Raw genomic sequence first — 16,172 nt, forward strand, 5'->3', positions numbered from 1 at the left:
GCATATAATATTGGACGAGAAGTTGGAGAGGTTGGAATTCTCGAGAGGGATTCTGGCGAGGAATCCGGCGGACGGTGGAGACAAACTGCTGGCAAAACGGGCGCGTCTTTGTCCAGGAAACGAGGGCACGGTTGCCGTTTCTCCGGCGACAGAGATTCTCCGTCTCTTTGCACGCGACGGCCGTGGGACCTGCTCCTCGAGAACGGAAACTCCCGTCCTCGAGGAAGGAGGAATGAATCCCGGTTCGAGGATCCTCGAAATCGGCCAACAACGGATTGGCTGGATAAAGCGAAGGGGAAAAGGCGAAATAAAGACGGCGGAACGGCCGCGAACCGGCAGGAAGTCGGGCGAATTAAAGCGCCTCCGATTGTTTTTACCTCCCGAGACGAAGGACGCCTCCTCCTGCTGCTTTGGCTGGGATTTCGAAAGCTAATTACAATACGAGGAGTTGGAGGATTAGCTCGAAACCGAATCGGTGACCCGGGCAAGAATTTCATTCGTCGAGGGAGAAGGTCTGGTGCATCGAGATCATTATTAACCGGCGCATAATGCGAGTTGATTAAAGTCTGAAGCGGATAGCGATTATTAAAGTGGCGTTGATAACGAAGGATGTCCCTCGTATCTCGAGGAAATCTCGTTCTGGGCTTGTTGAATTATTCCAGAGGATTTTAATTGCCTCGCTATGTCAGCTGGTCCGTAGACAGATTTGCCTAATTGATATCCTCTTCGCTTGGGAATGAGTTAAGGTTTACTATTGTTGTTGTTGTTGTTATTGTTGTTGTTGGGATGCTTCGTGGGGAAAAGGAGATAAGTATCGGAGGAGAAGTAGGAAATTAAATGAATCGTTATGTTGAAAATAAATTAATCCAAGATATTTGAAATTGATTCTGAATTGAAAGAAAAAAAATTGTATTGATTAGGTTCTCTTAACACGATATTATTCAAGTTGTAAAAATTATTGAGAAAAGTTGTAACGAAGAAAATTAAAAAAAAAAAGATTTGCAATAGGATAAATTTAAATTCAATATCTGAATCGAATTTTAAAATTAAATGAATTTTAAAACTTATCGTGTTATAACTTAAGTGAAAATTTTATACGTTTTTATTTTATTTAATTAATTTGATCGGAAAAATTTTAATTACAATTTAATTAAAAAATAGAGAGGAAGAAATGGAAGGAAAGATGGAAAAACAACGATAGTATATAAAAAGGAAATAAATAAGGTACGAAAAGGTAAAGAATATGAGATTCATTCAGGCATTCGATAATTAAATTTTGATGAATCGCAAATAAATAATCACAAACAATAATATCTCCGTGAGAATGAAAAATAATAGAATATTTATAAACCTCTTCCTTTTAATACGAAATATGAAATATAAAATATAAACAATATATTAAATTTCTCTTAATCTAATCTAATTCTTCTCCAAGATTTATACAATTTGCGAATCGGATTTCGTGCTGCCAACTTTCGATGTTCACTAAAACGAACTAACGAAACGATCCTACGAACAGTAATCAACATATCCAGTAGCCGAAAAGCAAGGATCGACGGCAAAGTTATCGGTAGAGGTTCTGTCGAAACTTCCAGGAACGTGAATTCGTGGCTCTCGACATCGATGGCGCCACGTGAGAACTTTCGAGAGCTTTTTCAAAGAAAATTGGCAAAACCATTTACCTACGTTTCACTTTACACTTTCTATTCGCGTATCTCGCTTATACTCCCCGTCTATTAATATCTCAATTTAAAAATAATCAACGTCTATACAAAGCAAGCATCTATACCACTTTTTCACGCTTCTCAACTTTTCCTCTTTCTTATCGCCTCCATTCTAATCGCTAGGTTTATGATAGGTCAAATCTAAACTGATCCATGTCAGAATCGCAGTAACGACTTTGACAAATCGTGTCAAATCTCGCGGTGGCAGTGAAAATGAACCGTGGTCGTCCGACTGGTGTCACCGATTAATCTCAATCAGGCCGACCAAATCGCGGAAGGCAGAGATGTTGGTTGCATCGGTTCACTCGTCACGAATCCATCTAGAAATATTTTCGTTCCCGATATAGAAGCACAAGCGTATAAATACACGGTGAACGGGCAATAAAAATATCGGCTAGCAACCACTCGAGAAACGAAGACACAACCACGTCACCGATCGCTTTCGATCTTCATGGAGGAGTTAAGGTGATGACACTTTGCCATCGTAACGTTTCTCATATTCGAAACGAAGAATCGAACGAGAATCGAGGAAGAAGAAAAATAAAAAGTTTATATGTGTAGAAATTTTGAAGATGTAAAAAGAAGAATTGAATGAATTCTCATTGATAGATATCGTGGATGAAAATTGATTTTTAATAGAATTGTTTCGAAATGTCTGTGTGATATTTGATATTATTTTTATTGATTTAATATTAAGAGTATAATTTTATTATACACATAATATTAATGAAATATGTAATTGGCTATTACATCTGAATCTAAAAAACAAATCATAGAAAGTAAATAAATTTTAAACGAATAAAAATTTCTATGTTCAATGATCGAGCAAAAATCAAATAATCTTTCGAATAGTCTCAACGATACGAAATGGAAAGAAAAGAAATAGTAACGAAAATAACGAAATAAAATCTGATATAATAAAGGGAGAAAAAAATACTCAAGGCGGAAACCAAAGAAACATCATGGAGAATTTAACACGAGACCGAGGAGGGATTGATATTTCATACGTCCTAGCCCACTTTCCCATTGGATACAAGTGTATAACGTTTGGACAAGAATAGAGCGAGTTAGTCATCATGAGTTTCTCTCGGTAATACCGAAAAACATCGACCAAAATTTTTCTTGATGATTTCGAACCATGAGTCAACATTTCTTCCGTTGTCAGCGGAAGTCGTATCACGTGTTCATCGATTACCCCATATTTTCAAATACTTGTACATTCTTTTTTTATTCGTATATTCAAGGAAATCGCTGCCAAAAAGCGAATTCTTCTTGATGTGCGTCACTATCTGTAAATATTTCCCATAAAACATTTATGTTTATGTGATTCGTATTGTCTTGTCTGTTACCACTTGAAACATTACGTATTTTAAGAATATTTTCTTGAATATCGTATTTTTTAACAATATGATTGATAGAATGATTTAATAGAATAAAAATAGAAAATATATAATTTTAATACCCCTTATTAATTATTCAAACATATTTAAGTAATAAAAAAGAATAAAAAAATAAAAGAAAAAATAAATTAGAAAATAATAGAGAAAGTTAAATAATAAAAGAAACTATATATTCGAATACTAATGATGAATACTAATGATGATAATATTACTTGGAATTTAAAATAAAGAAATGTGTTAATACCTTCTTCTAATTGCTCAATTATATCTGCCATTCAAAACAAAGAAGACATTCCTGTTAAACGATAAATCGAATGTTTTCTTCATCTCCAAACTTATCATTCCAAGCAGAATTTGGATTCGGTTTAAAATAACTGATCAGAAAGTAGCACGGCAGTAAATTTGAGTAGGCGATACCGACCTATGTGTATCGCCTTTCATATTTCCACTTTGCAACAACTTCATAGTATTTCCAATTTCGCAGATACGAATAGCAATCTGATGTATATACGAATATTAAGATATCTCCCAAAAATTTGAATTTGACATATCAATAGCATTTTATCAAAGAATAATTCAATAACTAATATACTAAATAAAAATAAGACTAATTAATAAATAAATACTTAAATAAGATTTATGACAGAAATATCAGGATATTATTAATTAGATGAATTGAAATTTGGAAAATGTGACGCAAAAGTTGGTGAAAACATAAATTTAACATTTGAAAAAGATCGTGTAAATGTTAAGATAATTTGGTGGCTTGTGATATTCCAGGCCAGTGATTTTTCATTCGAAGATAAACCAAGAGAAAAGCCAGAAGATGCTACCAACAATATTTTAAGAGCTATTACTGAAAATAGCAAAATTGCGTTTCAAATGCAGGTAGAGTATTTTATGATCATTCGCTATTTGAAATAGAGAAACAAATAGGAGGAATTTAAGAAAACGAACAAACGAGTTCGTTTGCTGTTAAAGATATATCCGCCTCAAAATTATTAAGACAATATGTCTCAAGATAAATTTTATCAAAATCAAAAAATTGTTACAATCTTCTATTATTAACATGAACTCCATATATAAGATCCTATTACAATTACGTACAACACTATATACCTTAATATTTCCATCATAATTTATACTACAACTACATACTATTCTTAATAACGCCACAATGATGTATACCTTTTATTTTTAATATTTCAGAATCAATCCTTCGAAGATATCAGATATATATTTTTCAATATCATATGAAATGTATACAAAAATTACAAATTGTTTCGTGACCAAAATGATTTCTATTTACAACATTTGAATCAGACCAGATCGTATTGTTTACAGTTGGTAAAGTATTCTCGGAAATGGTATTGTGCCCGAAACAGAGCGAGTTAATGATCATTGCCGACCTGAATATCTTGCGTCGATACCCTGTAATTTACGATAAAGTGCTCAGAAATGCGACACAACTGATTCATTCCTAAAATAAATCGTTCGGGCAGGTAATTCAAAACTTTGCGAAACTAATTCAGCCACAGAATCGTTATCGAGATTTCTAGCAAGCTAGAATTCTAGAGTCCACCTGTTGCCTGATCGATGCCTGTAATTATAGATGTAGCAATGGGTATAAACGTGAGCCGAGTATTTGAACACTTGCTCTAAACTACTTTTAAAAGTACAATATGTGTGTTATACACGTACAAAGTTAAAAAACAGAGTAATTATTTATAAATTTTGGTATACAAATAGCAAGTAGCAAATTATTTTAATGTATGAAATAAGTTTTATGTAATAAAACTTTTATGTAATTATACGATATAATTTTTTAAAAATGAAATAAAAAGAAAATTTCTAAATAGTGATCATTTGATATTCCTAATCAAACCAAACACTAATTTCCGAGTATCAAAAAATTCGTATCATTGATTCGAGTAAATCAATGTTTTCTGAAAGATTCTGCTATGTAGAAATGTTGAATACACGATTCAGAAGTCAAGAACTTTCAACCTGTGATTCTTAAGGGAATTAAATCGAATGAGAGAGAGAATCCGCGGGTAGATATATTTAGAAAATTGGGGCAGTGTGCTCATCCGACAACTCAAACATCATTACAGACGAACATGTAGATACATTTCAGATTATATCCTTTAAGGATTCATTTTAAATGATATTCTACTAAAAATATTTAATTCATCATGCATTCACGAAAAAGAAAATTAATTTTGATATTATAATTCGTTGATAAACAATTTCATTGATTATTGTTAATTGAGATTATTTGAGATTTACAAAAATTTTTGTGAATGATGAGGATATTTCATCTATATTATATGCTTTTTTATGCAAATATTAAAAATCATGAAAGCTTTTTCTTATCTATTCTTCCGTTTGTAAGATTGTAAGATTGTAAATAAATTTATGAATTGTTTTTTAAAAAAAATATGGTTTTCATCGATATTAGAAATTAATTTCATTTCCGTAATTATTTTTAATCATTAACATAACCGAAACGAGATATTTGCAAACATTTAAAATTAATATCTGTTTAGATTTTCGAATAATAACCAAAAAAAATTGTAATGATTTCTTGATATACATTATACCGTTGAAAACATCTAAAATCGTTTCGATTCTTTAAATAATTTTCTGAAATTTGCTTAGAATCTTCTTTTAAATCTCGAAGCATCGATAGAAAGTATATTTCTTTTGAAACACCATAATTGAATTATTCCATTTTCTTTATTTTCGAATTTTTATTTTCGAATTTATAAAAATTATCTTATTTTAATTATTGGTTAGAATGTTTTGTTAGATTGACGATAATAAAAATTTGTGGAATTAAAAATTAAAAATTAAAAATTAAAAATATTAAAAAGTTAAATTTGTCATTAGAGATAGGAATCTATAATCTATAATAAAAATATTTGCTCAGTAATAATCTAGAAATTATTTTCTTAATACATTAGCATTTTTGATTTCTTTATATATGATTTATTTTCTTTTTTTTCTTTTTTTTTACACGAAAACAGTGAAATTGACAATAGAAGGCAGAAACTTGTTTATTATATTTTGTAATATGCTTTGAAAACTGCGTGTCCCAGTTTTGATCTCGTCTTAGTTTTCAGTCTCTATCGAGTATAGAGACTGAGAGCAACAATTATATTTTAGTAACAATTCCTTGCCACAGTACAACGACTGTTTGAAGGCTAACTCATAACCAGGTTTATGATGAAACTGAATATCTTGAAAACTGAGTCAAAAAATTATGAATTATATGAACGAATAATAATTTAAAGTTTAAATCTATATGTATGTTACAATGCCTTCGATTAATTATAAACTTTATCATTAATTCGATACTTTTCATAAATAAAAGTTGTCTATCTATTCAAAAAAAATATTTTTTTTTTAATATTCATATTCTATAAATAAATAAAAAGACTTTTATTATCGTCAATCTTACAAAATATTCTAATCATTTAAAACACTTCAAAAAATAATTTTTAATATTTGCAAATATTTCAAAAATCTCTCATCATTCTTTTAATTCTATTCTCCTAACTCGATTAACAAAACAATCTAATAAATTGCACATAAAAGCTAATTTCCAGCAAATTAAAAATAAATTATTCTTGACATCAAATTACTCGTATACTTTCAAAATTAAAAAAAATCTTTTATCTTCAAAAATATCAACCATGATGAATTATATATTTTATTAAATTTAGTTCTAAAAATAAATTCCATACGAATTCAATTCCAAGCCATCTTTGACTCGTCTGTCCCCTTCCCTCCTCAAAAAAATAAAAATAGAAAATTTCAAAATTTAAAAAAGTCATATCTTTCTCTCAAGAAATATTCTCTTTTCCTATGACTTTCACCGCCTCTGTAAACATAATCAATTCGAACAGGAACAGTAGGTAGGCCGTGGCGTGGCCGCATATCCGTCGAAACATGCCAACACGGATCGGAAACACGGATGCGAAAAAGATTTGGACGCAATAGATATACACAAGCGGTCAAGAAAACTTTTGGAACTGTCTTTCGTGTAGAAGAGTGACCAGAGGGGGTAAAAAGTCACGCGACGGTGAGAAAAAGAAAGGAAGAAAGAGGCAGTTATTCTGGTCCGAACTCTTCCGATGCGCTTTTCACGATGGTAGCAGGAATTCTCCGCTAGTCGGAGCCACGTGGCTCTGCGATCGAGCGGAGTGGGAGCAAGGTGATGAAGAGGACGTACAAAGAGAAGGGGCCAATCTCAAATTACTTGGTGAGCTCCCGGCTAGGCCGAACGAGCATCTTTGCCCACCATTGCCCGCCGACCTTTTATAGACACTCGACGGGAGTGGGGGAGGGGATCGAGTCGAAATTTTGGTGAAAACTGGAAGTTTCATTTTGCGAAAAATTCTTCGAGTTTCTGGTTATCTTCTTTTTAAACGAATTTTCATTCCTTATCTTTGATTGGACGAAAGTGATGGGTGAATGATGATGATCTTATGTATGATGGTGAAAAAGGATTTGGATTTGAGGATATAGAAGGGAAATGAGAGATTCGCTTGTCCTTTGTTGCTGTTTCGAGTGAAGGAAAATGGATTATAAGATATAAATACGGGTGGTATTCGCGGCGATGGTGAGGGAAACGCTAGTAGAATGGGAAGCTCCTGTTTCAGACGGCCAACTAGTAGAATGGGTAAACGATCGAGTGCGACGATATCGATACAAATGGAACACCGTTGATATGTTTATAATATAAAATTAATAAGAAATATATTTTGTTATTATGCAAACTATAATACTTGGAGATCTATTATTAATTCAGATTAGGAGGAAAGATGATTAAAGAGGAAAAGAAGAGTCAATTTTCTCTTTCTGCTTCTCGTGATTTTGATTTTCCTGTTCGAGGCAACTTTTTAGACCTATGAAATTATTTTAATCACGAGTACATATCAATATTTTGTCTTATATATTATTTTATCCCTTTCATAAGAATTTATCCTACTATATTCGTATAAGAATTTTAACAAAAATTAAAATTATTATCTCCTAATTGTTACAAGTTACTATCTTCAACAATATTTAATGAATTAATAGTATTGATTCTAAAGAATAATTTATGAAACTGAAAATCAATGATTTAGATATATTTATAAATTCTAAAATTCATATATATAATTCTAGATCATTTATTCTTATAAATATATATATATTTAAATTTATATTATTAATTCATTAAATATTTTAAAAAATAATACAAGAGTATAAAAATAAATTCTATTATTAATTCTCTATATTACTCAATCCCTAATATCCGATCAGCTTAGGACACAGTTCATAAACAAACAAATAAATCAACACGAATTGGCATCCACCGATAATTTCGCTTAAATCATCAAAAAATATAGTCATTTAATCTTCCCTTGTAAATGGAATTTTAAATTTAAATTTCAAGAACCGAATTTTATTGATGAAAACGCGTTTGGCATAACATATAAATATTGTTACAACATAAACAACGATGCACCGAGTGTAAATAGCGAAAAGTTTAACGTTTAATCGCAAATGCGCGAGATTATCAACAATTTGCCCAACTAACGACGATTATGCATTCAAGAATTCATCGTTCACCTGTTGACCAATCGATCAACCCCTTTCCATCTACCGTACACGTTTGTTATTTATAAAACAATTCGTTTCCGATACGATTCGAAGACTCGTAACATTATAAAACGTATTCCTAATGCGGTGAGTAGTTGCTTAAAAATAGTTGCGGATGATTCGACGATTCTAAAATGATTTTTGGCTTCGATATGATACAGGTCGATGACGTATCGCGATTGTTTCGTTTTCTCGACACCCACATGCATGATAGATTCGAACATGTCAACGACTCTCCCTCATCGATCCGCTAGAGGAACCGATGACCCTGCTGCTTTTCAAGTACGGCATATCTAAATCGGTATACGATGTGAGACGACTGTTGCAGAGGTCGAACGTTGGTCGAATAATTCCACGAACGACCAGACGCTAGAGATGCTAGAAACCATTCTGATTCCATTTGCCTGTGAGACTTAGGATAATTTTACGTGTCATCATTTTCGATCGGGGATCGTACACCTGTTGAGCTTGAAATATCTTTATTCGAAATTGAGTTTTCGCGAGATAGAAAATTTTCAATTTTCGTTATTCGATTAAATTTTGAGCAAATTTCGAAGAAAACGAAAGAAAATTATATTCATTTTTGAAGAATATCGTCAAACAAATATTTCGCGAAGGAAGAGGAACGTAATTGACTAGATTTTAAAAAAGGAATATGTTTCTTTTAAATTTAAAATATTATTTTTAACGATATAGCATATTATATTTGAAAAAAAGTACATGTGTACTTGCTAGAATTTATTTTAATAGAATGCAAAAATATTGATATCAAATATTTGGAACAATATGATAAGTTAGAATTACGCAAAATGCGATATACAACGTTAAACAATATGCAATATGCAAGTGACAGCTTAAAATAAGATTTAATTTTGCATCAAGGAAATTGCTGGCTGGAATCCAATAATAACAATATCTACTTCTTGAAGCCTAAAATATTTTATAAAAGACAAAAAACAAGAAAAAAAGATTTTTAAACATGAAAGAAACGAAGCAATAAAAATTGAAAATAAATCAAACTTTTAAACTAATATCCATACTTCTTAATATAACAATAATTCAAATATATTTCCAATATTCAATATCATATAACTTTTAAATACAACAATAAAGATTGATATATTTATCACCTCTATTTCTCTAAACATATCCTCCTAGTAAACACAACAACCAAGCCTAAATAAAACCAAATGCAGCAAAACGAAATGCATATCCCGTTCCCCAAAATGAAAATTAAAGGAAAAACAAGCGTAAAATGGCAAAAAAAAAAAAAAAGGAAAAAGAAAAAGAAACGCGATTGAACATGGAACGACCAATTCCAGGCCAACTTTTGGCAGCCAAGCCACGAAACGTGGGCGTTAGAGTAACGGTGGTGGTCGTCCGCTGGTGGTTCCCCTCGACGATCGAAGGAACGATCGCGATGACGAGTCGTCGCCGCGTGTTCCTGGTGGGGGCCAGTGATCTAGCGCGCATGCGTGCGACCGTCATTTTGACGAAGCCATGGAGCCGCCGGCGCGCCATACGAACGACGACGGGTCGCGCACTACGAGTAGGGCGCTGGTCGGCTCCGAAACCCCCGAAGAAGAAGAAGAAGAAGAAGAAGAGAAGAGGAAGAAGAAGAGCAGAGTAAGAAAGAGGACGAGAAGCCGAAGAAGTAGCGGCGAGGAGGAAGAGAAGAGAAGTGGCGGAAGGAAAAATCGCGTTAAAACGATTGATAATTTTGTTTGAAACAAATTGAAAACGACTGGGGAGTCCAGTCACCGAGGCTGCAAGAGAAGAAAACTATCTCTCGGCGCTAAAAAAAAACAAGGGACAAAGCTATCTTCGTGCACGATATCGCGAGTGAACCAAGCGGACAGGATGTCTTCAGCGGTCGCTAAAGCTTCTAAATACACGTACCGTTCCACCGGCGGTGGTACTGCCGATGTTAGCATCGAATACAGCGCCGATCTGAGCGCTCTCTCTAGACTGGAGGTAGGTTAAAGTGGGACGAACGATCCTTTATTCATTCTTCTTCAAAATATCTTGGAATAATGATATATTTATATATATGTACCATAATATTGTTTCCTTTTTCAAAATCTGTTTTCTTAGATGCACGAATAACTCAATTCTAGTTAATTATTTTATTTGAATATGATAGTTATCGATAATTTTATAGATATATATATTTTAATTTAGAAGAAGGAAGCAGTAAAAATCATCTATTTATTCTATTAAGAATTGGTTAGTGATAAAAATACTGCTTACGGCTATTATATATTTTTGATCGAGTTACTAAAAATAGGGAGAGAACAGGAGGGATCCTTGAAACACGCAATTAGGCTATAAATGTCCGATCTACGTAACAACCAAGGCATTTCGTTGTAAACAGTTTAAAGTATCTTTGAAAAGATAGGAAATGACTAATATATTAGATCCTTTGATCCAAAGAATTCAAGGTTTTCAAGCAAATCTACAATCTCATCCGATGATGCAATACGACGCGAAATTAAATGGGAAAGGGACAAGTTGGAACACTTCGAGAAGAAATCGTTCGAGCAATGGTAAACTATTGAACCACGTACACGAGGAGAAAAGATGAGGAGAATCTTTGGAGGGGAAGTGATCGCTGGTGAAAAGGTGAAACGTCGAGCAGTGATCGATTCGGGGACAGTGAGACGCGAGAAAGTTCAGTGACCATGAGGAATATTAGTGCCAATCCTGACGAGAAACGAAAGTGTCGTAGACGGTTCTCTCTGGCTATCGAATTGCTCGTGTACGAAAATAGTCGTAAATATCGGCCCTAAATGACGATCGTGCCACGCAAGAGTGACATCTTCGAAACGAATTCACGAAGCGTCCCCGTCGAATATCTCGTCGATCTCGTGTTCATCCGGATCTTCTTACGGATCGTTCTCGATTATTCAAATATCGTGGATTCGAGGAGAAATACAAGAGAAAGAAAGGAAATGTAGAAGAATCAGGGATCGTGCACTCGTCCATACACTCAAGTAAGATTGTTCATTACTTTATTCACTTATTTCTTCTTCTACTTCTTTTCCATTCGAGAAGAACGTTTGATATTGATCCCGTTAAGGAACAAGTGCACGATTCCTTGATTGAAAACGATGGACGATCGCTGAGAAACGAAGATCCTTCTGTACCCTACGCGGGTCAGCCCGTTTCAGAGGCTGTCCGTCTTTCTGAAATACCTTCCGAGCGTCGGCCTGTTGGGTATTTTCGTCGGCCGATTACGTAAAGCATCGTCCCTCTGTAACGTTGCCCGTGATACGCTCTAATCCTTTCTTGCCTCTCGTTTCAGGACAAAATCCGCCTGCTGCAGGATGACCTGGAGTCTGAGAGAGAGCTGCGTCAGAGGGTGAGTTTTCTTTTCAACGAGTTCCCTTTGAACTTTCTTCCTTTGAGCTTTCTCATCAAACAGTTTACAAATCGAAAGGACGGACATATCGATTGATAGTTTGATAGTCAATCGTTTATTTTACGTTCTTATCGAGTGTGTAGTTTCATTTGTTTACAGAGAAATATCGTTTATCGCGTTATCTTTTTCTTTTTCTTTCATTTCATTTGATTAGAGAATTCCTAGCATGCGAATAACTCGTATTCTTTTCGTGCTATTAAACAATTACTTAAAAAGTACTTATTAAAAGTAGAGAAATATATATTTGGATTGAGTTATTCGGATAATTTTCTTCAGTATGAGCGAAAAAATTCGAGTTAAACACGCGTTGAGATCTCGTAGATAAAAATACCAAGGTGGACAAAGATAAACGTCAATTTCGAGACTTTATATAATCCGGGTATTGTGAATTTTGAAACTGATACAAAAAAAGCTGGCCTGCTCTCCACCATAGAGTGGGGAGCAGTAGGTCGAAATGTCCAGCTCTCGAGTCGCGGCTATTTTTGGGGATGCGCGTCTCTTCAGCGTACGAACTCGCATTCCTCTTTCGTGTTCGGCCAACGCGTATCTACCTGTTTAAAAAGACTAATAAAAATTAAGAAGAACTAGAGAAAATCTATACCTTCGTGAAAAATTCAAATTTACATCAAAATTCACATCGAAAGAAATGATATACCGCGAACTAAGAATTAAAATTTATTAGAATCTTATTTTTCCATTAATTATCGAACAGTATATTTTTATATAACACGAAATGAATTAGCTTTTAAATTAAAATTGCGTTGAATAATTTTCTATTGAGAAATCTAATGATTTTTTTCAAATTTTAAATTAATTTAAATTTTATACGAAAATGATACTACGAACTTAATATTTCCTCCATTAATTATCAAGTAATAACGTTATATGAGTATAATAATTTTTATTCGTATATAATCATTTTTTAATTAATATTTAAGAATCAAAAAAGTTTTGGAATTGTTTGAAACTTTGTCGAGGAGCATGATATAGAGATATTGGAGGCTCGTGTTTAAATGGAACATCAGATTCAAGAAGGATCCCTTTAGTTATTCGGTCAAAGTACGAGGAAATCAGATATAATATTGCTCGTGATAATTGACTTGAACCGACGCCAACGACATTTTTGAAAGCGTAAAAAAACTTAAGAATTATGAACATATTTAACGCGTATTATATTATAAAATGTTCATTTAATTATCCCTGCGAAGATTAAACAATCCACGCTACTTAGATCGTATTTCTTATTACATAATTTTGAATTCTTATTATTTTGATTGTGATTATATTATTCGAATTGCTTTTTTATATTTAAATATTTATTTTTGAAAACAATCAAACAGTATAATACGATCTGATCAATTTAAATTTAAATCTAAATTAATTAATTGGATTTTATTTATTTTGAAATAATTAAATTCTAATCTAATTAAATTTATAATTTATTATCGAATCTAAAAATTTGAATTATTTAGTTTCTCAAATTCTTTTCTCTCTATTCTTCCTTTTCTATTAAAAATTATTCTTTTGATTCGTGCAAAAGATCGACAAATAACAATATCGTGAAAGATCGTGACTCTTTTGGATTAAAATACCGATCGATTAATTTCTAAAATCATTTCTAAACATTCGAAATATATTTCTCTTTCGTCAAGAAGTCGTATTTTTATCGAAAATGATTTAATTGACCAGGAAGTATGGTGAATGTCAGTGGTTTCCGGAGAACGGACAGTTATGGCGATGTCGCGCGACTCTCTTTTCTCGATAAACGCCTCGTTTGTAATATGAATAAAGCTCCCGATATAGAGTCGGTCTGTACGGAATTAGATCGTTCTATTCGCGGTCCAAAGAAACCTGACGTCAAGCTTGTACCGAGCTGTTCGCGTCGTTCCTCGAGGCCTCTTTCCAAAACAATGCCGCGCGTCTCGATTACACTCGACGTGTATCAACACCAACGCCATCTCGATCAATTCTTACTTTTAGAGAGGATCGCGTGAAATAAGATTACTATTCTTCCTTTCAATAATATATTTTTTTCTCTAAAATGATACATTAAGAGGCTTTTTACTTTTTTTTTTTTTTTTTTAATAGCTTTTTGAAACTACCGAGATAAATATGTTTGATGTTTGGTATCGAAATAGAAATTGGAAAAAATATTTAGATAAATGAAAGATTATTTGATATCATTGATTTTAATATCGATAATGCAAAATATATATTAGTGACAAACATATTCTGTTCATATAAACGTATGAATTATATATTTCATTCGATTTTAAATATTTTAAATATTCATTTTTATTAAGATTAAATTTCACGATATTGAAAAAATTAATTCAATTAATAAATAATCTATTCATACGTTTTCTAAATCTATACACATCATACGTTCAACTCCTAAATTTTATTTCATTAACACGTAATTCTAAAAATACCGAGTTTGAAATTATTATTAATATTAATTCATATATATATGGATATATTTTTTCACCGATACTAATTTTCTGTTTAACTTTCAGATCGAACGCGAGCGCGCTGACTTGAGCGTGCAAGTCATCCAGCTGTCCGAGCGTCTCGAAGAGGCGGAGGGTGGCGCCGAATCTCAAGTAAGTCTGAAAACTAATAAAATACCAATAATTTGATTCATCCTCCAGTTTCGATATACTTAAATTCGCAGATTCTCTTCCGATTAAATTTCTGATCAAATTGGAAATATTAATCATATTACCTATTAATATCCTACAGTTCGAGATCAACAAGAAGAGGGACACGGAACTGGCCAAACTGCGCAAACTACTCGAAGATGTTCATCTCGAGAGCGAGGAGACCGCGCATCTTCTGCGTAAAAAACACCAGGAAGTCGTTGTTGATTTCCAAGATCAGATCGATCAACTTTCGAAAGCACGTGCACGGTTAGTAAACTAATTCAAATTATTATTCTTCAATTTTCAAATTTATTTTTACATTATCCAAAGAAAATAGATTCTTTGCTAAACCCTATACTTTTTTTTTTTTTATAAAAACATAAATTTATTTTAATCATACATCACTCGAATCAATTACATAATTATTCATTCAACTTTAATATATCTTCAATCTATTTCCAATCCAACTATCACGTCGAACGCAAAGATTAACGCGTATTGCACGAACTACAGACTTCGTATCTCTAAAATAATCTCGAGTTACCCAAAAATATACTTTCCCATATTCCTAACTCCTTTTCTATTCCTTGCATCATTTCGACGTAAAATCGTACCTTCGATCTAATCAAATCTAATCTAAATTAAAATCAAACTCAACCAAAATCCCTCTTCTAAACCGCTATGTAAAATGGAATATTCCACAGAGCTATAATTTCTAAACTCATAATCCAATTTAAATATTCGTTCGAAATTGAACATTACTGAAATATAAACAAATATTTTCGTATATAAATATTACTTCTCCTCGATCGAGTTTATTTAAAACAATATTAAATCGCGGCTATTCGTGGTCGAAACACATGTCGATAGAGCGTAGGAGAAACGCTGGAAATCAGAACACCGATAAATCGTGGTTAATTATATACACCTGTGAAAATAAAATAGCGGCCTCGCGATCCCGCTCTTTGAGGTCAAAGCGCGCGAGCGGCGTGCACAGCGTCAATAAACAGCTCTCGGCCGGAAGTTCGTGGATTCGTCGAAACCCAGTTTCGTTTCTCGTATATCACGGAATCAATGGTCGAAACGCCGTTGAACGCGTTACACGGTTCGAAAGGGAATTGGAAAGAAAATGGAAATGGGAAACAAGGGTGAATCAGAGGATGGCTCGTTAATTATAGCGAGGCATCGCGCGGAACGAAAGCGTATTCGAAAATTGCGGGAATTATGCTCGACGATACTGGCACATGGCCAAACAACGAACCTACTCGCACCTGAAATACATGTAGACTCGTTACCCCGCCACTTCTAAACATAACCAACCGTCCTTTCCGAT

General features: G+C 33.2%; 1 protein-coding gene across 1 annotated transcript in view; it reads left to right on the top strand.

Annotated features, from left to right (window-relative positions):
* The first annotated feature begins 10,288 nt into the window (after positions 1-10,288).
* The window catches only part of LOC409787 (paramyosin, long form), a 106,585-nt gene continuing 100,701 nt past the window's right edge, over positions 10,289-16,172 (top strand). Inside the window, 4 exon segments of the mRNA XM_026441416.1 lie at positions 10,289-10,750; positions 12,081-12,137; positions 14,714-14,800; positions 14,940-15,106. Coding sequence (XP_026297201.1) covers positions 10,637-10,750; positions 12,081-12,137; positions 14,714-14,800; positions 14,940-15,106 — 425 coding nt within the window. The 5' untranslated portion in view covers positions 10,289-10,636.

The sequence above is a fragment of the Apis mellifera genome, linkage group LG6 (genome assembly GCF_003254395.2).
Source record: "Apis mellifera strain DH4 linkage group LG6, Amel_HAv3.1, whole genome shotgun sequence".
Lineage (NCBI taxonomy): Eukaryota > Metazoa > Arthropoda > Insecta > Hymenoptera > Apidae > Apis > Apis mellifera.